Consider the following 27,738-nt stretch of genomic DNA (forward strand, 5'->3'; position numbering starts at 1 on the left):
TTGGCGCGAACCTCTCCGGGGAACCCTTCACCGATATCCCAACTTTTAACCTCTGTTCATGCTTTCAAAATACGTATTACATAGTATGTAGTATATATGTAATATATGATGAATATTATTTCATTATTTAAGATTTAATTTTGCGAATTTTATTTTAAATTTTGTCATTTATTTTTTTCATCTTTAATATGTTTTTTTATATTGGAAAATAATGAATATTATAATTTTTAATCAGAAACAAAAATATTATAATTTTTTTATCTATATTTTTAGCTTTAAATAAGTGACTTTTTTTAATGAAAAATATATACATTTTATGCTAAAATTTATATGCTAAAATAAAATTAATGTATTTCTTAAATAAAGACGTATATTATTTCGGATAATAAATTTATAATTTAAAAAATTAATATAGAAAAAAATAATTTCACAAAATAATTAAAAATTGATTGTAAAAAAGCATTATTTGAAATTATTTTAGTTCATTTCTATTATTAATTAATTTAATAATAGAAATGTTACAAAATTTCTTTTTAAAAATATCCTTTTATATTATAATAATTATAATTAATTAAATAAAGATATAAATTATAATAATTAATTAACTAAGTCTACATATATCTAAGATATATAATGACTGTATAATGATTAATAACTTGATTGAATTTTGATTTTTTATAAAATATTCTAATTTTTATTACATTTTCTTGTTTATCAATGTAATTTATTCTTTATCCATTCAAGATAAATATTTCGCACAAATATTTTTTTTCTCTGAGAAGAGAGAAAAATGGTAATCGAACTTGGAAAAAGAATACAAGAATACAAGAAACGTCTCTTGCCCATATATCTTCGTAATTACCTTAACCATGTTTCTTTAAAATTCTTTTATTCTTTATTTTCAAAGGACGAACATTTGGATCTTTTTTTTTTTTAAATTCTCGCACATAGATTTTTACCTGTACATTCAAAGTTATCGATGGGTGTATACCTGTCTACAGTAGTGATGTACCTTGGGTCTTTTTGTCCCGGAACCCAAGACCCTTCCTTTTGGTCGGACACTGTTTCGATTGGCCTGAAAAAAATTCTTTTTCGCTTGATAGAAATCGTGCATTTCGGCGAAGGACCAAACTGTATCGCGTTACCTACTCTCTGTCAATTTCTATCTATTCAAAAATGACTCATTTTATATTTATCTTTAATGATCTTTGAATGAGAGAAATTTTAATTTTATTTTTATCTTAACACAAAATAAAACATTAACAAATTATGCGAAATAAAAATTTTTAATTGTCAATTTTCAAATTTTAATGTTTAATCTTTGAATTTTTTAATTCTTTATTTTTAATAGAAAAATAAGTTAATATTTATATAATTTTTATGTACTGTAATGTTATATTCATCATTGAATAAAAGAAAAGATTTTTTGATGTTACGCAGAGATATTTGTATTTCAACGCAAAATAAAATATTTACAAATTATGTGAAATAAAAATTCATAGTTTTAATTTGTAAATTGAAAATTATTTTGAAAATTTTTTAATTTTTTAGTTTTTTCAATTCAGAAAGAGATTAATATTTATATTTTGTATAATTTTAAATATGTACTTCAATATTTATATTTTTGTCTGAAAGAATACTGTAAAATTATAGACATTAAGTTAAAAATAATAGGAAAAAATATCAGAATGTTTGACTTGTATATTAGATGTTACATGGAAGTACTTGAATGATAATTACAGAGAAAGAAATAGGAGGCAATTGTGCGCGAAGACTAGACTGAATGATACATCTTGTTTGGTTTCTAAGCGCGTCTGTTAGGAATGACCTGCTCGACACAACCTCGAGTCAATCTCTTAAATTTCATCTGTCACTTTCGGCGAGAATCAGAATGTATAATTCATTAGGATTGATAGGTAATTTCTATTAATCTCTTTTTCATTAAACTAATGGGATTTTAATTATACTTTCTTCTTTGAATGAATGTTATATGAATTAAATTAAAGAATCTCTTGTAATCCATTAAAGTTTATTAATTCACATAATACAGTAGAAATACCATAGGCTGAATTATAATTCATAAGATATAACTCATTTTTTATGTTTTTTGCATATATTAAAATTTTTTAATATGACTTTCAAATCTTTATATCTTGTAATAATAATTATGCCATAATAAGAAAATAGTATTTAAATTTTTTAAGATTCTTTAACATGACTGAAAATATACGCCTTGATGTTTTACATGAAGACTCGTTAAACGGTCATCACTCGTTGACATTGGGCGTTCCTTTGAACGACCTTGACGTCTTTGGTATCTGAGTGAATCGATTAACTAATTATAAACGATAAAAGTAACGTACTGTGAAGGACGAGGTCAAGGTACCTGTATTGTATGTCTATTGCCTTCGATTATTTTCGAAGGTAATAAGACATAACGAACTGCCTTTTCTGCCATTATATATAGTAAAGTAAAAATGTGTGTGACACTTCTATATATTATATATTCAATTAGAAGCATTACTGACGATATAAAATTTTTAATTTTTAATAAATGAATAATTAAATACGATATTTAAAATTATATTATAAAAATAAAAAATATGTATTCAAATAAAATTCAAATAGAAAAAAAAATCGAATATATTGAAATAATCTCATTGATGTAATTCATAAATACTATAAAATATCTTCGTGTAGAAATTTATATAATTAAAATAATACAAGTTCTTAAAAATTTTGTTTTTCATTTTATTTAAAATATAAAATTTAGTTATCTTATGTAATTTATCATAAATAGTTGTTTAACATAAAAGAAAATAATAAAAATTATTAAAATTTAAATATTTTATTTAATGAATATTTACTTATAATTTATTTATAATTATAATTTTACTTTATAACAAGGAATATAATCTATAACATTTTGATAATTTTATATTTTGATTTCATTTCATTGATATTCTCAATATTGAATTATCAAAAATTTAAAAATTAAATTCAACATATGAGAATATTTATTTTTACATTATTTTTACATATGTTTAATATTACGGTACACATGATTTTATACTGTATTAACTAATCGAGAATAACTTAACAACAATCGAAAGTCTTATTTCTTTTTCCTTGGAGAAGAAAGCATTTTGTTGCAGACTCTGGGAACATCTGGTAGGCGGAACCTATATCTAAAGGGATGGTTGTTATCGAAGGTGTTGCAGATTTAATACCTCCTGCGTTCTCTTCGCTTGTCGATTACAAATTACTTTAATTTATTTTTGAATAAATTTTTTAACACTTTGAACACTTTTTTTTTAATATTAATTATGAATATTATGATATTTTAATGTTTTAATTATGATATTTTAATGTTAATTATAACATGATGATATTTTTGAGAATATATTATATTTAAATAAATTAAATAATTTAAATAATTTAAATAAAATAAAAAATAAATATATGTGAAGCTAATATAAGATTTTTTAATTGCAAATATAAATAATAGCGAATTGTTAGCTCCAAATTTTTTATGTTTTAATTTTTCATTTTTCAATCTCTTTAAAAGCATTTGATCAATCTTGTGATCTTATTTCATATGGAAATGAAGAGATTAAAGTATGAAATTTGATACTTGAATTAATACTTATATCATAATATTAGCATAATTTTTGTATTGGCTAAATTCAAAATTAAAGAAAAAAAAATAAATTCTAGATAAAAATATAACAATTTAAAATATAACAATTTATTATTAAGTTTATTTTTTAATTAATAATTTAAAATCAATTATAAGAATTAAATTGTAAAAATTGTTTTATTATTTTAAATGTAATATTTATTTGTTCTCAAAATTATTCGTTAAATATAAAAAAATTATTATCATACTTCAAATATTACTATATATCATAAATATTTAATAAATATCAAATTTTTTAATTCGAGAAAAAAATTACATTATTAAATTTTATGTAATAAAAAAAATATTTGAATAATTCAAATGCTAAAAACTAAAGATGGCTAAAAACCTGATTTTTAGATTCGTGAAAGTCGAATCCGAAACATTTCGAGGCCTCGAAATTCAAGACTATCAATATCGGAAATGAATTTCTCCCCTTTTATTTTATCAAAAATTAAAATAATAATAAATTTCAATTTCTGGAATTTTGCAAAATTTTTTACATTTATAAATAATATATAATCAATTAACAATGAATAATTATGATATTTTTTTTCAATCATCAATCATGTTATTGATTTGAATAAAATTAAATTTTTATATTTTATTTTTTTTCCATATTTTTCCATAAACTATTGTGTATTATGAATTAAAATATAAATTCTAAAATTTAAATTCAAATTTATTTTTGTTCGTATAAATAAAAATAAAAATATAATAAATAGATTAATATGCAAATATATACATATTTTTTATATATATATATATTTTATTTATTTTATATAAATGATAAATATATTTTTTATTCGTACGAATAATTGAATATGTATGTATGAATATTGAATTAATTATTTGTATGTATAATTGAATATTATATACAAATTTAATTAAATTCTATAAACTTTTTATTAAAATATAATATTAAAAATTGAAAAAATAGATAATTTATCTGTAATAGGAATAGAATGAATTCCAAGATGATATTGAATATATATTCATTCATATCTTGTAGAAAAATTTTTTTTTTATTTTCCAACTTTTTCAGATAAACAATAGCAATTTATTAGAAAATCATGAGAATTACGCTTTTATACAATATTATAATGTTATATAAATAAATTTATATAATAAAATTATTAATATATAATTATTGAAATAATTGCATAATTTGACATATATTTTAAATATATGATATATTTTTAATATATTAATTAAATATTTGAATTTGTTTTAGCTCTATGAAAATTCTCAATCATAGCACTCTCATTAGTTATAATATTTTATAATGTTATATTAATTATTCTTTACTTTTAAAAATTTCCAATCATCAAAATATCTATATTACATTTATTAGTTTTATTGAATCAACCAGCAAATTTAATGTATGGATAACAATAGTATTTTCATTTTATTTTATTTCAATAAATTATCTGGCTTTGTTTTTTCATTCTTTTTTTCTGATTTTTGAAATTTATCAGATTTTTTGATCCTTGTATCAAAGTTCCATGTATCCATATTCATTTCTTGTATCCTTAATTTATTATTGTTGATAAGTTTTTGAATCTATTCTTTTACATATTTTATTTCTAAATTTTTATATAATTTTTCCTTATTAAGGAATAATTATTATTATTTTTAAAACTTTATTTTGAAATTTATATATAATATTTTTAATTTGTTTAACTTCTTTTAACACAAAGTTGAATATCTACATCCATATTGAAATAATCGCAATTTTATAGCAACAATTTTATAACAATTTTATTTTGTAGTAAAAAAAGAGATTTATATTCGGTATATAATTTTCTCATTTTAAAAACAGTTTGAATTACCAAGAATTTCGAAATTTCTAATGTTCTATTTTATTTTTAAAAGCATATTTAAACTATTTTCTGAGCGATGGTGGTACGAAATTTGAAGCGATAAAGCAACGGATGAGATAAAAATCGGGATTTATTGGAATATAGGGGCACAGATAACAAAAAAAAATCTCGAGCAATCGTAAACTAGGAAACTTGCGTGCCGGTTGATAGGATTAACTGAACCGAGATCTAATTTGATGACGGAATCAGAGTCCGAAACTCGATACTCTCATAGTAGTACGTTTAATGGGGATATTGAATTACCGGTACACCTTAATTCGATGTGATAGGCGAAAAAACTGAAATAAATGGTCTGAAATTTTGAAAGCCTCCGGTCACGCCAATCTACAGGTACTGGATTTCTAAAATTCATCTCAAGACACTTTTTCATCGTCCTTGTTTCGTAAAATCGATTGAAATCTACTGGTGAAAATATTCGAAAACATTTATTTTGAATGTGTGTTTTTCGTATTCTATTTTAACGGAAATAGACTATGTTCATATATTATGATAAGAGAGATATATTTCATGTGCACATATAAACATTTACTAACGGAGATGTAGTACTTCTAAACAAGCTTAATAAATTTAGAATCACGATTAAGAAATGATTTTATCTCGGTTGAGCAACGATCGTTATCTAGATGAAGTTTTATTAACGTTATTAATTTCTGACGAAATATTATAAATAGAGTATTATAAATAATAGACAATAAATATTTATGCATTTATGCAAAATTTGAACATAAAAATAGAAAAACCTATAATATCCAAAAAGACACAAAATATGTAGCACGCATTATTAAATTTGAGAAATAAAGAAAATCTTTATTTAAATCATTTCTTCATCATATTCATAAAAGATTTTTATTTTGCATAAAAATATGCAATTTTCGAATTATTTTTGGAAATAAGAAGTAAAAGTATAGAATTAAAAGTAAGTATAAATAAATTTGTATATTATATATATATATATATATATATATATATATATCAATTTAAGATATATCAAATCTTGAATTAATAAATATTATAAATAAATATGTAATATTATATATGTATATATGATTAATTTATGTAATTTGTGATATTTTTATTTTAAATTTCTTTTGAATTAAATTGTTGTAAATTAAAATATTTTAAAATAATATATATCATATTTATGAATGTATAAAATTTAATCTAATATAATAATATATAATTATATATGATTAAAATATTATAGATTTTCTTTGAGAAACTATAAATATTTTATTAACTAATATAATTTTTATTTATAAACATAAAGAACAAATAAAAATTTTTCAAAATTTTTTTATCGATTAAATATTTGAGGATAAAGTTACACCATTATATATTATTAATTCGTTAAAAATTTGTCGGGTACATTTTTGATAGAATAATTAGCATAAGAATTGGTCTCGTTTATCAAGACTGACTTCTTTGCATATACGAAACATTTATTTCCATTCTTATTTTTCACGCTCTATCTTCCATTAACACATTACAATCCTTGAGATGTTATCTTGACATCTTTATTAATTTTGCAACCCTTATTCTAGAAATCGAAATAATAAAATGATAAAAAAATTTCAAAAAAATAAAATAGTTATGAAAACAAGAAAGAAAATTAATTATTTGATATCATAAGATGTATTATATTATGCAATATAAGAAAAAGTATAAATATTTTAATAGAATATTTAGAATATTGGAAACAATAAACTGTATCAATTAATGTATTAAAAATTTTCATTTAAAAAAAATGTATATCACTTTTATATGATCTTTATGATTACATTTGTTTACAAAAAAATATTATAATATTACGTAATTCTTTGTACTAAATAATTTTTCTAATAATATTTTTTATTTTCACTCTTTTAAGATATATTTTTATATTTCAATATTATAAAAAAGGAGTATTACAAAAAATTATTACAAAAAAATACTGTTTTAAGTATCAATTTAAATATTTTTATTGTAATAATGAAAAAAATGAATTCTAAAATATGATTAAATTATTTTTAAAAAGAAATAATGAAAAATAAAAATCATGATAATATTAATTTTTAATTTATTTATTTGTTAAATGAAAACAATTTATTGTAATTTCATAATAATTTTATATTCATATTCATAATTTTAATTTTTTTATTTTACCATATATAGTAAAAAAGTTAAATTTAAAAAAATTAATTTTTTTAATTTAATAAAAAAAATTAATAAAAAAAAAGTTAAAAAAAGGGGGAAAAATGTATATGTTGAAAAAAAATATTTAAAACGAAGTATACATCAAAGAAAACGATGATTTTTATTCCGGAAACGTAGAATTTTTCGTTGTCTGCATTCAAAATTTTATCTATTTTACTATATTGAATGGTTATATTCTATTTCTAACATTTTATCAAATTTTCTACTTTGTTAGCTACTCTATACACAATATAGTTCTTGTAATCCAATATCGCAGGAAAACAGTCACATTTCGACGAAAAAATAACAAGAACAGTTGCGATCAAATACAATGACACGCTTGTTTCAATATTGTAGCGTAGCGACATTTACATTCGTAGGCAAGAATTTTTATCTTGGTTCCACGAAATTGTAGGACGGTCCTTTGTGTAGATCTGTTCTCGCAACCCTTTTTTTTCATGGCTATCTAACTATCTGTAGTAGAAAGAAATTTTTTTCAACTCGGTCAATCGTTATATAGAACTGTTTTCGAATATTTATCTTTTCTCTCAGGAAGTTCGGTATCTTCAAATATCTTATTACAACATTTAAATATTTTAACGAAAAAATAACAAAATATATAATTGAAACTTCTCAAAATATTTTTGTTAATAATTTTTCTACTATAAATTTTTTCTCGTTTCCTATATTATTTTTGTACGTTATTTTGATTTTATTATATATTAATAATAATTATATAATAACTTTATATTATGTTGATTCAATTTATATCAATTCAGATATGATTACAGATTATGATTTCTAATGAATTTCATAATTATACATTTTTTTTATCTAGTTTTGTAAATCTGTATGTAATTTTTTTATAAAAAAATTTTGTTGCAATTTCAATAACTTTCATTGATTCAAAATTTTAGTTATTTTCCTAATTATTATAAGTATTCTATGCCTTTGAAAATAGTCAATTTTTTACACAAAGTATCTATTTGTGGCGTAATCTTCATCATCTTCTTTCATCAATTATAAATAAATTAATGAATTTATATTATTAATACCTAAATTTATATTAGGTATATAGCAATAATAATTTCTTTTCATTATTCTTTTGTCTTTGTTTTTTCATTTGCATTTGTGCATACAAAAAGTACAATTTTTCTAGTTACGTATACATTTTAATTCGTTTTAATTCGTTTTAATTATGTATATGTTCAATTTTGTGAATGACTGTACACTTACGAAATGTGTAATTAAGAACACATTTCGTTTTAATCTTCCTCTATATTATAACTGTCGAAAAGAATTCTACGTTTAAGTTGCAGGAAGTGTGTGTAAGAGACTACACTTAGGGGAGCTTCGTTACGACATAGCTTTTGTAGATATATAACTATACCACACAATGTTGCGCCAGCCGACTGTTATATTGTAAGCAAAGGGCTTTGGGTAGAAGTGTACCCTACCATCATTTTCTACATTTTCGAGCGCGGTTGCCACAGGCGAGTAGACGCTACAACCGACAGACTGTGTTGGAAGAAAATATTACCACGCTTTCAAATTTTAATCTCATATGGACCTTTCCGTAGAATTCGTTTCCTCCAATTAGTTTCTACTATATTTTACAAAGAGCACTATCTGTCATCACTGTTACGTTGAACATTATAAAAATTAAAAAATATATTTCAAATATTAATTTAAAGAAAAAATTAGTTTTCGTGCAATTTTAAAATTTGAATGTTTATTTGAATGTTGAAATTTTTTTTTTTATAAGATTTAATATTTTGTATTTTTGTGCATTGTAATGTATTTTTCTCTTTAAAAGATTCGTTAATAAATTTTTATCAAAATTTGAATATCAGAAAAAGATAATGTAAACTTTTATTTATTTATGACATGATTTTTCAATATTATTAATTAAATGAATTTTATGATTTATAATTAAATATTTAAATTATGAACTTGATTTTGTATATCATTATATTTAAAATAATTAATTTTTGATTTTTTATATTTTAATGAAATCATAAAAAATCTACGCAAAATTTTACTTAAAATGAAAATAAAAAATTTTAAAAATAAAAGTTTTTAAAATAATATTTTTTTTTAATTTTGTATTAAATAACTTGGTGTAAGTAAAAGTTACTTTATTTTTATCTCAATATAAATTAAATTATTTTAAAATAATATTTTAGTTTAATTTAATAGACATTTCCAAATAAAATAACAATTTTAAATATTAAATATTGTATTTGAATCACATATATTTTTCCATATATTTGAATTATAAAAAATAAAATTTATTTTACAACTTGTTAATATTTTTTTTTCCAAATTATTTTCATTTTACTAATTTTTTAATAAAAAGTAGCTAATATATATAAAAGATTATGAATGATATTTATACTTTTGATACAGTTAACATAATAAGAATTATTTATAAATTTATTTTAGGAAATTAAAAATAAAATATATGTAAATTAAAAATAAAATAAAAAATTTTCTTTTATAATAAAATAATAATTAAAGAAACGATTCAATTTCTCAATTTATTTTAGACAAATATAAATATAATCAAATAAAATATTATTTTAATGATCAAGTATTAATGATTTTTCAATGAAATCATAAAAAATCTACGTGAAATTATTTTTTATTTAAAAAATAATTTTATTCATTAATATTTAAACAATCTGTTTAACAATATGTAATACATTTATATGATATATTAAAAATTTTTGAAAATACCTTAAGTTACGCATAAAATGTCATGTAAATTATCATTAGGAAAAAAAATTCATAGGTATAAAATAATTCATCGTATCGGATCCTTTTGTAACGAAATAAGAAAGAGATAACATCACATATGGTGATCTGTGTCTTAACCTGCGAGACCCACTCCTTTCCCGCCAGAAATTCTGGCGCCAACGTTTTGACGCTACTTTCGGATTTGTCCAGGTCGGTCGGAATCCGCTTGGTTGCTAGGCAGGAAAATTCGAATGGCACAGCTGTGAGTCGTGAATAACATTTGGCCGAAACTTGTGCGATGTTTTGTGTTGCAGTTGAAGTGGGGAAAAGGACATTCGCCTGATAACCTTCGATTTTGTCTCGCATACTCGATTGCTTAAATTTTCTCACGCATTTTCTGCTGTGCTAATTAGCAATGCACGACAGATGCTTGCCAGCTCGCTTCGACAACGTTGTTTGTTGTTCGTGACGCTATGCTGAATTCTGAACGCATGCAATCCATGCGTCTGTTTATCGTGAATGGCTTCTTGTCTTTAGAAATTTCATTGATCATCTGTTTATTTCTTAAATTTCATTGATTATCTGTTTATTTCTTCGTTTAATCTAAGAATTTTTTCAAAAATTTAGTTTAATATTATAAATTTTGTTACATATAATATATATTTTCATAAATATCGTTTTTAATTTTATTTGTGCAAATAAATTATGATTATGATAATTAATTTTGCTAATAATTAATTTTACTATTAAATTTTTATTTAATTATTTAATATCATTTAATGTTTTGCAATTAAATGAGGTTATATTATTATTTAATATATTTGTTTTTATATTTAAACATAACCTAATTATTAATTAATTATCTTATGTTTAATTATATAAGTAATTTTAGATTTAATTGTTTGCAAAAATGCATACATAAATCTTATTGTAATCTTCATGGAATACTCCTTTCACTTTATGATATTGCAATAAGTTATTCTAATATGAATAAAAAAGTATAATATTTAACATAACTAATGCGATTCATTATTTATTTTCGTTAAAAAGACTACAAGATATCAGTTTTCTTTTTTTCTAATTTATATTTTTAATAATTAAGTAAATAGGAAATGCCAGTTGTTATCGAAAAATAGATAATAAGAGACATTTCAGATAATATAGGAGCAACACTAATGGATTTTTTTCACACTTAAGATTTATTTTAATTTTTTGTTCTTATTATATATTATATGTTAGTTTGATAATAGATAAGTATATTTTTTTTATGCATGATATCATGATATGAAACTGTTTTTCTTGAAATAATATAAAATTTGTTTGTATCACAGTAGGTAAAGTAGTATGTTTTGTTATCAATCTATATTGTTTTTTAATATATTAAATAAAAATTAGGAATTTATATTTGTAAATAAATAATTTGTAAAATTTCAAAGGCATGTAATATTGAAATTATTTAATTAGAATTATTGATAAAAGTTAATATCAATCGAATTTTCAGGATTTAAATTTTTTTCAGTTTAATTTATTGTATTTTTTATATTGAGAATATTTTTCATTTTTGATAATTTTTATATATTTCTTAGAAATTTGATATAGATTTGATTTTTAGCACATCTAAATATTTTAAAAATAATTTAATTTAAAATTAAACTTCAAGAAATAATATGTTCTTTTTATTAGAAAAATTTTTAAAATGAAAAATTACAGATAAATTACAGAAAAATTACAGATAAAAATATTTTAATTATATTAGGAAATTTTATTTTTGTGTGGAAAAAAAAATATAGAAATTTCACTAGTACCATCTCATTATTTTACCGACTATAGTGTCGATAAAAAACAAATCTACTATTTCCACGAGTAATTTAAATGTTACCATCCGTAACAAATTTTATTTTTTTATAAATCTTACTTACAGAAAAAATTTTGGTAATAAAATTTAAAATAAAAATTTTAAATAATTGATATATTCTTTTATATAGTTTAAATTAATAAAGATTATTAATAAAATTAATAAAGATTATTAATTTAATAATATATAAAAATTTTATATTATTAAAGAATTCAATAGAAATAAAAAATTATAAACAAAAGATAAATTTATGATAATATTAATTTATGTTAATATCGTATCGATAATAATATTTTTAAAGAAATTATGTTTTTTATATTTCATTATTATATATTTTTTATATTTTATCAAATCAGAGAAATAAGATTTAATATTATTATTTCTTATAATATGAATAATAAAAAATGAATACGATATTTTTTTCTAATATAATAAACACATTATTTTAATATTGAGTTTTTTCGGAAAAATAAATAAATAATAAAATATTTTTTTATAGAATATTAAATATAATAATATGTATATAAAAAATAATTGATTAAATAAATAAATATGTAATTATAAATTGTTTTAATTATTTTTTTATGCAATTTTTTTTACAGGCTAGTCGTACACTCGCTCCTTGGGAACATTTGTTACCGTGCCCAAAATGTTCGTTTCCTTGTCACGTGGACGGCGAGAAGAACGTAGGAACGTGTTCAAGACAAGGTTGTTCGATGGAATTTTGCACCTCCTGTTCATCAAGACCACATACTGGTCCTTGTAAGACACCCCTGTTAGCAACGCCGACGAAGAGGAATAAACGGCTGGTCATTGGCTCGAAGCAGAGCAAACGGAATCTCAGGAGATTATAAACATTTTCGTTATTATATGTCGAAAATGTTTTTGTTTTAATTTTATCATTTTTCTCGATAAAGTAATTCTTCTCGATAATAATCTTTAAAAATGGAGAGAACATCGAGAATTGTAAGAAATATAATTTCGGGATTATTTTATATTTGTTATGATACGCAGTGTTTTGGAAGTGTGAAATGAACATCGTTAATTTAAATGGTTCGACCAATAAAATGAATTTTTAAATTTGTATGTTATAAAACTTTAAAAAAGAACTATAAGAAAAAAAAATATTTTAATCTAATATAGTTTTAAATATATTTCATAAATGACCGTTACATTTTTACAAATAATCATTTTCATTTATAAATTATGATTTATAAATGAAAATAATTAGACGATTATTGATAATTTTAAAATCAAACTGTATCGATTTCGAACCATTTACGATGTCCGTTTAATCAGATAAGTATATGGAGGAGAGAGGTATCTTTTAGAGGAGGAAAAAAACTCTCAGCACTAATTACTTTTTTTTATTTAAAAAAAAAATCGAAATTTAAAAACTCACCTTTTTATTAATTTCATGGTAAATTATTGGAAGGTTTATGAAATTTTAAGAAACTATTATTTGTTCAAATTTCTTAGAGTTCATAAATTCAAACTTAAGAAATTAAACATCATTTTTTTAAGAATCATAAATTCGCAACGTGATTGAATGTTACCTTTTATACGATCAAAAGAATTTTTACGTGGCTCTTAAATTAATTGAATTGGTAGTGAAACGTTTCAACGTTTCTCTCAATATTTTGTTCGGCAAATCGAGATGAAGAGAAAGGGGCCGAAAATTGTCGATTAAGAAGACAAAAAACGCAGAAAGAGAGAAAAAGAGAAAATATGAGAAAGAATATGAGAACCAAGTCGTAAAACTTTTAAGGGCATAGGCCGACACTTTGCGTTGACCACTTTTTACCCAGTCAAACCCACCGTGTTTCACGACCTGATGAAGCTAGCAGAGAGGTTAGTTAAAAACAAAGTTGTGTCTTTTTGACCGACTGGTCTTCTTTGTTACGCGAACGCTCTCTTATAAGATGATAACCGTTGACGTCGGGTGTTATTTACGATGTGATGTGTCTCAAGCTTCTAATTTCTCTTTGATTAAGTCTTGGTTAATTGGTGCGTTTTCTGTTCGCTAATTTCTGAGTTGTGGAATTTCAAGTCGACAACTTACAATGCAATCGAATCGCGGTAAAAACATCGACTGAAATAGATCGTCGAAAGAAGAATGAACGATCATTGAATTTTAATGAAATGAAACGTTAAGTGTCGGCAGAATTTTAACGTTCGTAAAAAGGAAATATATTTTTGTTCGTGTCTTGTTTTTAAAGATATATCGATTCAATGAAGGACAAAATGGTTTTTTTAATTTTAATCTTTTGACCAAGTTTCTCAATAATTTTAATTTTAATATATTATTAATGCGGATAATGCATTCCCTATTTTAATCTCTTAATTTTGATTAAGTTATTTCAGTCTGTCTCTTATTTTATTTTATTAATATCACGAAATTTATTTGACAATAATATGAAATAAATTTAAAATGTCCAAATATAATCAATATTTCTTAAAAAAAAAAAAAAAAGAAAGAAATATTTATTTTTATTTATTGGAAATTTTCTGCTCATGATTAAATTTTTAATATGAGTTTTATTCATTGGAAATTAATGACCACGTGTGAGCAAAATGTACTTCGTGCAATTTAAATATCGTCTTTTGTTCGTTGAATCGTAATTTCGATACATTTTCTTTTTCTCTCTTATTGGTTATTCCCCTCTTAAGGTGTGACCCTCTCTCCAAAGGGAACAAAGAAAATTTGTTTCACGTGTGTACGTATTGCTCCTAGTCTCATAAACTGCGAGATCAAAAAGAGGATTGCCATGACTCGTAGAAAGGGTCGCTCAAAAAGTATTATTGAAGTATGTCTAGCTCTATAGTAAGATAAAAGTTGTGTAAGTATGAATGGAAAGAGGAAATGTACAGTACTAGAAACTAGAGAATGTGAGTCAAGTATCGGGAGATAAAAAAGGGTGGTAATGACAAAAACTTTTTCAACGAGAACATCTCTTATCAATAATATAATAATCATCCTTTCGTTTATATAATAATCAAGTTCAATATTGGTGATTAATCGACAAATTCCTAACATTTGCTAAATTTGCTAACATTTAAACAAATCTTAAAGTGTTATTTATATATTTATACGTATATTTTATTGATATTGATATTCAATTTTTCCAAAATTACTATTATTAAATTTAACGATAGAATCTCAAGTTATATTTCTTCCAACAGAGTATATTATTTCTTTTTTCGAATAAAGTTTCTGTCAATATTGCGCCCAAGGTTTCAACATTTGAACCGGTACAAAAACGAGAATACACTTTTGTGCCATTTGTAATTTACGCCATAAGAATTGCCATAATGTATCTTGTTTTTTTAATTAATTTTTATGCGAAAGAAAAGACAGAGGGATGTGTCATGTTATAAGAATAAAATCAGGTAGATGCTTCTCTCTTTTTTTTCACATCTTAAGAGCCATACTTTATTTTTTACGTTGTTTCTAGTGTGCTAGTATGCCACGTTGATTCCGTACGTTCGTTTTAAAGTTTGAATGTCCACTTTCTTTTATTTAATTAGTTTTTTTCGTTTCTTTTTCGTTTGAATGTTATTTTTGTACCGGTGTATGCTGGACCGCAAAAGACTGCATGTAAATAACCAGCGTATAGTAATATATTCGTGTTCGGTTAAATTTCGTGATTGATATTCATAATTTCATTTTTAATTGATCTTTTCAAACAATGAAATGAAAATTTTATTTTTTGCGGAACCATGACATATATATTGGTAAAATATTTTCTTCATTTTATTCATTTTGTATACAATAAAAAAGAAACATGAAAACAATAAAGAAAATATTTTATTAAGAAATTGATATTTATATAAATAAAAAATTTGTTTAATTGTAATAAGATATCTTATTTTTCATTGTATGAACATTTAGAAATTTTAATCAAATAAAATTATATTGTAACTTTCATCATCAGTAAAGTGTTTAAATATCGATTACGAAATTTATATTTTGTAAAGAAAAAAAAAAAAAAAAAAGAAAAAGTTATTAATATGTCTCTCTAAGCGAAAATCCAAATAATTTCTATGAAATGTCGTGAAAAGATCTGTGTTTCATTAATTCTACATGTTCAATTAATATCTTATTATTTTGTATATGTAAATGCTCTCTATTTATTGCAGAAATGTATATAAAACTTTATGCCGTGAATTTAAAAAATTCGTAATGTGCCAAAATTATAGCTCTTTATTTTAATTAGTAGAATATAGTGAATTTATTAAAATTTTATTGATATTTAATAATAAACTAAAATTAAAATTTTGCATTATTTTTTTTTACTGATTAAATTAATTCTAATAATTTTGAATTATAGAATAAAATTTATATTATTTTATTTTCAAAATAAATAAATATTTTAAATTTATTAATTATTGTCATAATTAAAAAAAAAAGATTTTATAATTTTATATTTTTATTAGATATTTAAGAATTTTAAATTTAGAATTATATGATTCAAAAGTTTATATTTACTTTCATTTTTCTACCTTATTCTTTTATCAAAACGATGGTTTTATAGAAGAAATTAATACAACATATTCAAGAGATCAAATACTTTATTAAAAAAATATAAGAAATCAAATATTCACATTCTATTAAACAAAACAGGTTTGATGGTTTTGTTTAATATATGCTGAATTTTTTATTTTTCTTATAATTATTTAATGAAGTATTTTTATTTATATGTAACTTCATATAAATTTGTGAAGAAATTCCTTTTGAACATGTTGAATCAATTTAAAACATTCTTTATAGAATAGTTTAAACAATTTTTCAAAACTTTAAATTTTTATAAAAAAATTTTAATTTTACGGTGTAGTATAATATTTAGTATATAATAGCTCATATATATGTAAATATACATTTATCTTTTAATATAAATATATAAATTTTTGTATTTTAATCGCAATGATTAATTTTATATAGAATATATTAAAATAAGTTCATATTAACAGTTAAAAAAAAGAATATAAAAATTAAAGAATAAATTAAGGCAACCGAATAGGTTGATTTAGAATGAAAAAAATAAAATTGTTTTGTCTTTATTATGTATATATAAAAAGTAAATTAGAAAATTATTCAATAAAAGAATTCATTATTTTTTAGACATTTTTCTAATAATTCACGGCATAAGTTTTTTTTAAATCGTTTCTAAATTATTTAGTATACAAGAAATAATAAATTATTTCTTCAGTTGTTTAAATAATTTTGCATGAAGAATTTTTTGTTAAATTATTCACAATTTTCTTTGTCCAAAGTTAGTTAAAATGAAACATCATTATAGAAGAACATGGGCACAACGAACACGCACGACATTTCTGTGATATGGGACAATATCATTCCAGTGTATGTAATGTTTTTACTCTAATGATCAATGATACACACGCTCAAAGACTTAATCAAAAAAATCGAATGTATTGTATGTACATATTGTATATATTGTTCATAAATATTTGTAGGTCAACTGATGAAAATTCGATTAATTATATAGTATTTTGTGTACTGTCGCCTCGAAAACGGTAAAAATATAATAATTGAACGATATGGTAATATGAAATAAGAGTTCAGTGCGTTTTAAAATCAAGCTAGAAGGATGCCAAAATTTTTTCGAACGAGGCTGCAGCATTATTTTTTTATGTATACCAGAGAATTATTTAAAATTTGTAACATACCTGAAATTCAAGTTGTATACTCTCGGCAGGATCTCAGTAACTCAAAAGTAATCTGTATAAAATGGTGGCCTTCAATACTGTGCAAATATGTGTCCGAGATATATAATTGAATTAAGATTAGTGATTAATGATTTAATTATTCTTTATTGTTAATATAAGAAAAAAAAAATAATGTGCCTTATATTGAAGTTGCTTTGAAAATAGATTTTACGATATTCTTTTTATATTAACTTACTTGTTATTTTGTATCAATGATGATTGTTATGATATGAATTTAATCATCAATAAAATGATAATTAAATTGTTCAATTGCTAATCTTAATTTAATACTATAAATATATATTACTTTTTGGAGGATTGATAAAAATGCGAAATTTCACATTGAATGAAATAAAAATATGCAAAGAAAATTTAATGAAATAAAAATATATTTTCTTAAAATAATCGAAATTCGAAATTGTAAAAAATATCGGAAAAATGAATTACATTAATCTAAGTGATTTTTATAAACAGAAACGAATGTATCAAGAAAGTAAATTAATCATCCTTCAAAAAGTCAAACATTTGCTCTCTTATTTATCAATTTATATTATTATAGACATTTGGAAAAAGAATGTATGAAATATTTTTTTATAAACGGGTGTATCTTTAGGTCCGTTCCGTTGAATGTTTAAACGTTACCAAGATCCAAAATATGTAAAGTGCCAACATAATTATAATTTTTCGTTATATCGTAACATGAAAAATAAAAGAGATTTTTTTGGTATTCTTTTAATATCTCAATTTAAAGATAATAGTATAACGAAATAAATAAATAATAATTTTATATTATACAATACACATTTATTTTAAAAATTTTTTAATTTTGAAAATAATATAATAATTTATATATAAATTATAAACAAAATAAATAATCGATGCAATTAATAAGAATATTTAATAGAAAAAATTCCAAAAATTTGAAAATTGATTTTATGCTTATAATAAAACATTTAAACAAAATTTCAAATAAAAAAAATTTGTTTTAATGCAATTATTTTTTGTTATATTTATTGTATAACTGTGTAAATAACAGTTTGAAATATAAATGATATATAAATATAAAATATATTATGCAAAAAAATGATGTGATTGCAAAATTCAATTTTTTTTATTTTTTACAAATATCTCTTTTATTATTTCTGGCGAATACACAGATTTCATCTGTGAATTTCAATACTCAGGAAATACTTTGACAATAACTACACTCGTTTTAGAATAAGCTACTTATTTTTAATAAGAATAAGCTACTTTTACTTATTTTTAAAATAAAGTATTTTTAACAAAAAATAAAATCTTAGCGTCTAGAGGGACGGTACCAAATAAAAGAGCATTGTTAATGCAATAAGTTAAGAGGTTTATGTTTCCTTAGCGAATATATTGTCTTAGCAAGTAATTTACGTATTTTTTTTATTTCCTATAATTATTGTTTCTCGAGAATAAATTAATTCGAGAATGCTCAATATTTTTTTCTTTTTTCTTTTTTTGTACTATTATAGTTCTGAATATGTTGAATAAGTTAAATTATATTCGGTATTGTTTGATTAGAAGATTATTAGCATAGTCGGGTTGTCTTGATAAAATTTTGTAAGCCCATTCAGGGCAGGTTCCTGTATTATTTTGTCAATTGAAATATAGTTAATTAATTATTTATCAATGTCTTTATCTTTTCTGATTTTTAAACATTTTATTTTAGCATAATTTTAAATATTAAAATTCTAAATTTTTCTTTTCTCCTTTCCAATATATCCTTTGCAAAGTGAAATTCTAAATTTAAACAGAATTTTTAATTTGAAAACATCTCTTAAGGATATAAAGAAAGAAATTTGAGCTATATTGTATTATAAGAAAACAATTGATAAAAATATATGATCAATATTTATCAAATTTCATTTTACATGATATTAATCTATATTTTATATTACAAAATATATAGAATGTTAATATATATTCATGGAATCTTGATGGAAGATTGATTTAAAAAGTTAAAACAATTAAAAAAATTGGTACAAAAATTTTGATTAAGATTTACCTATTAGTCATAAGAGTTATAAAAAATTAATTTGTGAAATAGAAATAAGATAAAATGAAAGATAGCGTTGTTTCACTTTATCTCAATTTCACTTCATTTACTGCATTCGTTAGTTAAAATTGTTTGCAAATTATTATGCATGAACTATTTACAAGCTATTCGAACAATGCGAATATTATATCTATCATCGCGAACAATGAAAATATTATATCTATACTAAAACTTGCAATAGTTTCAATAAATATAAATATAAACGCAATATTATCATACTTATACATATGTGTATATATATATATATATATATATATATATATATATATATATATAAACAAAGTTAAAATGTGAATATTTTTTTCAGATATTGTAACTTAAAAATATAAAATAAGTAATTTTATATAGGAATAAAATAAATTATTTTTAAATCATTTTTTACAAAATAAACAATATTTTTTTTTTTAAATAAAAACTATTGTGTAATTATTTTTTCCAATATTCTAATTAAATAATGCTAGGAATTTTATAAGTGTTAATAACTTCGGTATACTTATTTGTAAAATCAATTAAAACATAAGCATTAGTTTTGTAATTCAATTCAATTTCATTTTTTATAAATTGTTATGTCATTATATTTATATTTTAAAATTTTAAATGAGAATAATTTAGAACATGTTTTGGTTTGAATATAAAAATCTTTGTATATATTTATTTACAATATTAACAAATTATATTTTAAATCATTAAAAATTTCCATAATAATCTAAAAATAATAGCAAGAAAAATTGCTAGGATTGCTGCTATCCTATATTTTGATGGTTTCATTTCCATTGGTATCCCAGATATAGTTCCCTTTGGTAAAAATGGTTTTAATGCAGGTGATGTACCTTCTGTTATTGGTTCTCCCTTCATAGAATATTTTGTCGTTTCTACTATCTTCACTCTAATCATCTTTCCTAAATATTCTTCTTTTAATGGTATTAAAACCTGTTCATAAAATTTATTGTGTCCAACATAATGTTTTTTATCATGGGATATTTCAGTAACTAATACATCTTGGATGAGTTCTATTCTGTTATCATATGGAGAATAAGATTGAAAGAATTCTGACAATCTTTTAGTTCTTTTCTTCACATCTTGCGTTGGTATTTTTGGCATTCGAGCAGCCGGTGTACCCGGTCTAGGAAAAAATTGATTAATGAACAAACTAGGGAACTTATATTTTTCGCAAAGTTTCATCGTCTGTTCAAAATCTTTCTCCGTTTCAGTTGGGAAACCACAAATTATATCTGTCGCTATAGTTAATCCAGGAACACGTTCTTGCAGAAAATTAATAACTCGTTCAAAATCGGCACAAGTATATTCTCGTTTCATATCAGCTAATACTTGATCGCTTCCAGATTGAACTGGAACATGAAGGAAGCTGTAAACTTTCGGATGCTTTAAAATTTTGCTCATTTCTTCCAGATGCTCCAGAATATACGGTGGATTAGTCATTCCAATGCGAATTCTACAACCATTAGGTATCACTTCGATGAGTTTCCATAATAATTCAGGTAAACTCGAACCTATATCTCTGCCATAAGTTCCTGTATCTTCGGATGTTAACCATAATTCGCAAACGCCTTCCCTGAACGCCTGTTTTGCACGATCAATAATTTCCTCAGGAGGATAACTTCCCAATTCACCTCTTGCGTGTTTTGTTTTACAATAAGTACACTGATTCAAACAGCCTGTATTTATAGCTATGATCTCGATTAATGGATTCCTTCGAACTTTGGGTAAACTTAAAGAAGCACCGCCGATCTTTTTACCAGCTTCTTTTTTTTGTTGCAGAAACCGTACGGTGTTTCCTTTTAGAGTTTCTTCGACTACTTCAACCACACGATCGATTTGTTGCACGCCTATCATACTTAATCCTTGTAAAAAAGATGATTTTGGAGCGCCTTGTGGTACACATCTGGAAATAATAATTATTTTTATTTGTTTTTTTAATTTTATGAATTAGATTTTTAAATTTTTGTTTATGAAACAAACAAATGATTAAGAAAAGAAATTAATAAGTGTAAATAAAGAAAAAAAATTTTTAATTTTATTTCTTAATAATAAAATCTTAAATTAAATTCAATAAATTTATTTTTATAATATATATATTATATATATTATATTATAATATATATTTAAATAATTTTTAGATTATATAAATTTTTTTTTCGCTTTTCATTAATGCAATTTTTATACTTATATTAATAAAATATTTAATCATTATTTCATAATTGAAATAAAAATTCTTTGTTAATTAATTTAATATTTCTCTTTAATAACTTCGTAGTTTAATATTTATCATTTTATTTTAGTTTTTTATTATTTTATCATTAAAGAGAATTTATAATTTTAAATGACATTGAATAATTGACATAGATTTGAAATTAAAGAATAAATTCAAAATATAAAATCTCAATTTCGAGAATTAAAAATAAAAAAAATAACTTAATTGTTTTAAATATTTCTTATATATATTGTAGCAGAAAAAATTTAGATAAAAATTGAATGGTATAGATAGTATAATTTAATATTAATAATTTTGTTATAAATAGGAATATATAGAAATCTTTATTTTGTAATTATATAATATCTTGAACGCATTAATTAATATATCATGAAGTTTTTTTTTATAGAAAATAGTTTTTTATGTGAATCTATTTTTATGAAACATTATTATTTTATAGATATTTTAATTTGAATATTAAAATTTTAATTCGTAAAATATATTGTATAAAAAATAGGGAAAAATCACTTCCCATAATCTTTGTTTTTTTTATATGATAAGTTTTTCTAAAATTCGAGTTAAAATATTTTCTAAATTAATAATTTTTTATAAAAAATAGATTATTATTTTTCTATAGAAAACATTGCGCTATATTAATATTAATATTAATATTAAAAATTTTTAATTGATGATTTTATATTTTTTGTTTTGATTATTGAAAACATAAAAATGTTTACATAATTAATAATGTATTTTATTAAAATAAAAATATAAATATAATATATATATATCTATTTATTTTCATATCAATTTAATTATAATAATTTATATGTAAAATAAATATTCAGATACTATAATAATTAATAATTTTAAAAATTTTGTTTTATAAAAATGAACAAAATACAGAAAAAAAAATTATTAAATTATTATTTAAATTAAATTAAATTAGTAATGATTATTATTTTTCTTAATTGTTATTAGAGAAATTTAAGAATATTAAAATTATAAAGAATTTAGAATGTTTATGTGTAAATTTTAATTTTTTCAGAAAACAATATTGAAAATTGTGATTTTATATTATATAATTTTATTTTTATTATTTTATTTTCTTTCTATTATTGTAATATTATAATGAACTTTTTCTAGTTCATGAATTATAATGATAATGATAAACATATATACATAACAAATATTCTTAATTAAATATTCTTAAATTAAAAATTAAAAAAATTATTAATATTCTGAATTGTGAAAAATTAATTAAATGTAATATATTAATATATGATTTAAATTTTCCTATATAAATGTAAAATTTTTATAAGATAATGAAAGAAAATTATAATTTTAAGATACAAAAAAGTTTTCATACCCAGCAACTACAACATGTTTTCCTATTTTTTTTCCAGCTTCGATTTCATTTCTAAAATGATCCTCTGCTGGACTTTTTACTGTACAAGAATTTAAAAGCCATAAATCTGCTTTATATTTATTTTCTGTTAATTTATAACCATAGGCAGCAAGTTGACCTGCCATATATTCACTATCAGAATTATTATGAGTACATCCCCAAGTTTTCACATAAATTGTTTGTGTTCCTGGTATAATACTATTAAAAATTGGAGGTTGTGGTATTTCTTCAATTATTTGTTTTCGCTTAGAACGAACAGTAATATTTTTTCTTGAACTATATCGTTCTTTAGGTGTAATATCTTGTGATGATATTAAATCTTCTATATCTTCAATAATATCTTTACACGGAATTGACATTTTTTATAGAAACTAAGTTACATATGATATTTATAGGTTATAATAACACGTTAGCAGTTTAATTTAATCTTAATAATTTTATTTGAATTTCATTCTTTATTTTAATAATAAAATAAATAAAAGAAAATAAATAACAAAAATAGAATAAATAAAAATATATTTAAGAAAAACTTTTTAAATATTTCGTAGGTTATGTTTTAGAATTTCAAGTTAACACGTGAAAATATGAAGTCATTCAATGTTGTTTCAATTCTATGGTTAAGATGCAAGAAAAATCTACTATACCGACACAAGAAATTACTAGGCTTGCAGGCTAATTCACAATATAATTATTATTATAATTCACAATATAATTATTTATTAGGCATATAAAAAAAATATATATCAAGTCTTGAAATAATTACACCGAATAATGTGTATGATTATTTTTTTATTGTGTTTAATAATATGATATTTTCTGAATTGATTAATTTGATTGCGACATTCGTATCAAGCCTAATATTGTATTTTAAGTGTCCAATTGGACTGGATGATGAAAACATCAACATATATTAAATTTAAATTAGCTTTCAGTTAAAAATTTTATATTTTAAGTAAATGATTTTATTTTTTTTTGCTTATATGTAACTCATCTTTTTATTTTTTCATATTTTGAGGTTGTAATCTCACTTATTTATTGTATTGATAATAATTATCAATCAATATGATAAATTATTATTATTAATTGTATTAATTAATTAATTAATGATAATGAAAATATTAATTAATTCTAATAATCAATTAATTATTTAATCAAATTATTATATTGAAAAGTGATTATAATTAAGGAAAATTTTAAATAAGAATTAAAATATTTCTATAGGCAAATATTATTTGAAGATACTAACTTTATTTAATATCTAAATCATGAACAAGTATTATTTATTATTTACATGAATTTGATGTAAATAAAATATTTATTTTTTGTTTAATTAAAATACAATAAAATATTTTTATTTTTCATTCATAAATATGAAAATTTTATTCTATTTACATATATTTTATTTTTTATTCATTTTTTAATTATTGAAAATAAATTTTTAATAACGTTACATTATATATGTTTATGTAATAATTTTATTCTATTATAATAATTTTAAAATTAAAAATTTTTTGATGTTGTTTTATTTATTTAATGTATTATTATTTGAAATATTATATTTTTATACATATTTCAATATAATATAATTCATTTCAAAATAATATTTTCATGAAAATTTATTTGTAAAAATTTGTATCACTCGAAAATATGTTTATTTTTATTTATCTGTTTCTAATTTCTATAAAAAATCTATATTTTTCAGCCTTGAAAGTGACTTTGAGTCTAATTTTGCCTCTTTATTGGTCTAAATTTCGCTTTTCTATAACAGTTCTAATCCAGCCTGAGGACAAGTGAAAAAAAAGAACGTAATGAAACATAAAAAGAAAACGAAACTTCATATAGAAGAAATATCAGTTATCGGACATAAAAGACTGCTTTCCATCTTCGCAACTGTAAAAGCTTGAAAAGATAAAAGCTCTAGATAGAATCGTTGAGTGAAAGAAATTATATATTCTCTATAGTAATACATAAGAATTCCGATTTGGCCATATTTTTTTATGGCATGTTCTTTTTGAGCGATTTAAAAAGAGAAAATTGGATAATATAATTATAATATAATTATGAATATTTCAAATAATAATGAATTATATGCATTCAAATTTCAAATAAAAATATTTTATAATTGTATAAAGTGATTATATAATTGCATATGATTTTATTTTTAATATATTTTTTATTTAATAAAAATATTATTTGTAAACTTTACTTTAATAAAAATGAAAAATAAAAAATTTTCTTATTACGAAATTAAAGAGAGAGACCACATATTTTGATTGTTATTATTTTTATAAAACATTGATAATAGAATTTCATAAATAAAATTCAAAGTAATTATATAAATTTTATCAGATTATTAAGATAGATTAATTTTCAAAAAATCTTATAAAAAAATTAAATTTCTTATTCTTATTTTTGATATTAGTAATGCGATTAAGTTATCTAAAAACAATTTTGTATAATATTGAATATAATTTTATTAATACTTTGATATTGATATAGAATTTATACTAAATTGATGGATTAAATTAATTGTCAGTTTGAATAATAATATTACAATTAATTATTGCTAAATAATTTTTAATAAAGAAAAAGCGAAATAATACTATGATTTTTTAATGATATATTAACACAGGACTATAGTTCAGAAGTTTATATAATATTAAAATTGTGCAAAGAATATACTGAATTATCTTCTATCTATTATATCTATTATATACTATCTATTATATTGACTAATGAGATATATGGTAATGGCGACATCTGTTAAAGAATATATTAGAATGAGATCATTAGCGACGTCTACAGGAATTTTTTTTCTCAAAGAATTTGATATCAGTTTTTCATTAACAATGCCAGCATTGCAATAGAGTATTATAAAAATAAATAGTTTTATATATATATATATATATATATATATATAAATGTCTACATTTTTGTTTTTATTGTCTTTACATTTTTTTCTTTCTATATTTATTAGATATAAAATTTATTAATATATATTTATTTATTAGTATATTTATAGTATAAAATTAGTATAAAAAATTATTAGTATAAAATTTTGAAATTATCCTGTTTTTGATATTTCTGACGTATAATTCATATATTTTCTAACAATGATACAACTAGACTCATTATCGAGAAAATTTTATATTTCATTTTAAATATATCTGAATATTTAAGTATTTAAGAACTGAATATTAACTAAAATTTCAACAAATATTTATATAGAATTCTATTATACAATTAAATAAACCTTTAAAAAATTTTTTTTTTTAGTTTTTTGTTATCGTATTTAAAAATTATAAAATCTATAAAATAAAAGTATCATTAGATTTTTTTTATTATCAAAAAAATACAGAAAGTAATTAAAAATCCATTTATAAGAGACTTATCTATTTATAACAAAAACTTATCTCTGTCATAAAGTAATAAATTGTTACAATTAGAAAAAGTAACAGAATGAACTATTCTATTAGTTTATATTATAGTTTTTTGTTGTGATTAACTCATATTCTATTTGTCCTATATATAAATACAAACTTTTAAAATTTAAAATATTACAAGAATATTAATTTTATTTTTCGATATTGATCAATAATTAATATTTATTTTATTAATTGATCAATATTTTTTTTATTTTAAATCTTTATATATAATGACATATTAATTTCGAATATTATCACATTTATGAATAATTATTGATCTATATTAATATTTATTGATTAATTATTATTGATATATTTATTTTACGTTCTGTTATACCGTACCTGCAAATATAATAAAATAGTTATTTAATAAGTCAAGTTTTTTTTTAATTATTAAATTTCGAAAAATTTTTTGCATAATATATTTGAATGTCACTATTTTCTATTGTAAAAAGCAAATGACTTTTTGGCGATTATCTAAAAAGAAATAAGATGGGCGTTTCTTATGCTTATAGAAAATCTATCCTAATAGCTTTTTCGATAACTATGAAAATC

General features: G+C 21.0%; 2 protein-coding genes across 3 annotated transcripts in view; one reads left to right on the forward strand and one right to left on the reverse strand.

Moving 5' to 3' along the window:
- The window catches only part of LOC100577752 (F-box only protein 43-like), a 56,875-nt gene extending 42,207 nt beyond the window's left edge, over positions 1-14,668 (forward strand). Inside the window, exon 3 of one of the 2 annotated variants that reach the window (XM_026444707.1) lies at positions 12,931-13,148. In XM_026444707.1, coding sequence (XP_026300492.1) covers positions 12,931-13,018 — 88 coding nt within the window. In that variant the 3' untranslated portion in view covers positions 13,019-13,148. Of the gene's footprint in view, positions 1-12,930 lie in introns of both variants that reach the window. The other variant, XM_016917415.2, reaches the window with a different exon arrangement.
- A 6,097-nt stretch (positions 14,669-20,765) lies between these two features.
- LOC413250 (threonylcarbamoyladenosine tRNA methylthiotransferase) lies at positions 20,766-24,339 on the reverse strand. The gene is made up of 2 exons (XM_396696.6): positions 23,720-24,339; positions 20,766-22,041 (listed from the first exon to the last, which is right to left on the reverse strand). The coding sequence occupies exons 1-2, from the start codon at positions 24,115-24,117 to the stop codon at positions 20,817-20,819; spliced, it is 1,623 nt and encodes a 540-aa protein (XP_396696.4). The 5' UTR covers positions 24,118-24,339; the 3' UTR covers positions 20,766-20,816.
- Positions 24,340-27,738: the final 3,399 nt, after the last annotated feature.

This window comes from Apis mellifera, linkage group LG13 (assembly GCF_003254395.2).
Source record: "Apis mellifera strain DH4 linkage group LG13, Amel_HAv3.1, whole genome shotgun sequence".
NCBI lineage: Eukaryota > Metazoa > Arthropoda > Insecta > Hymenoptera > Apidae > Apis > Apis mellifera.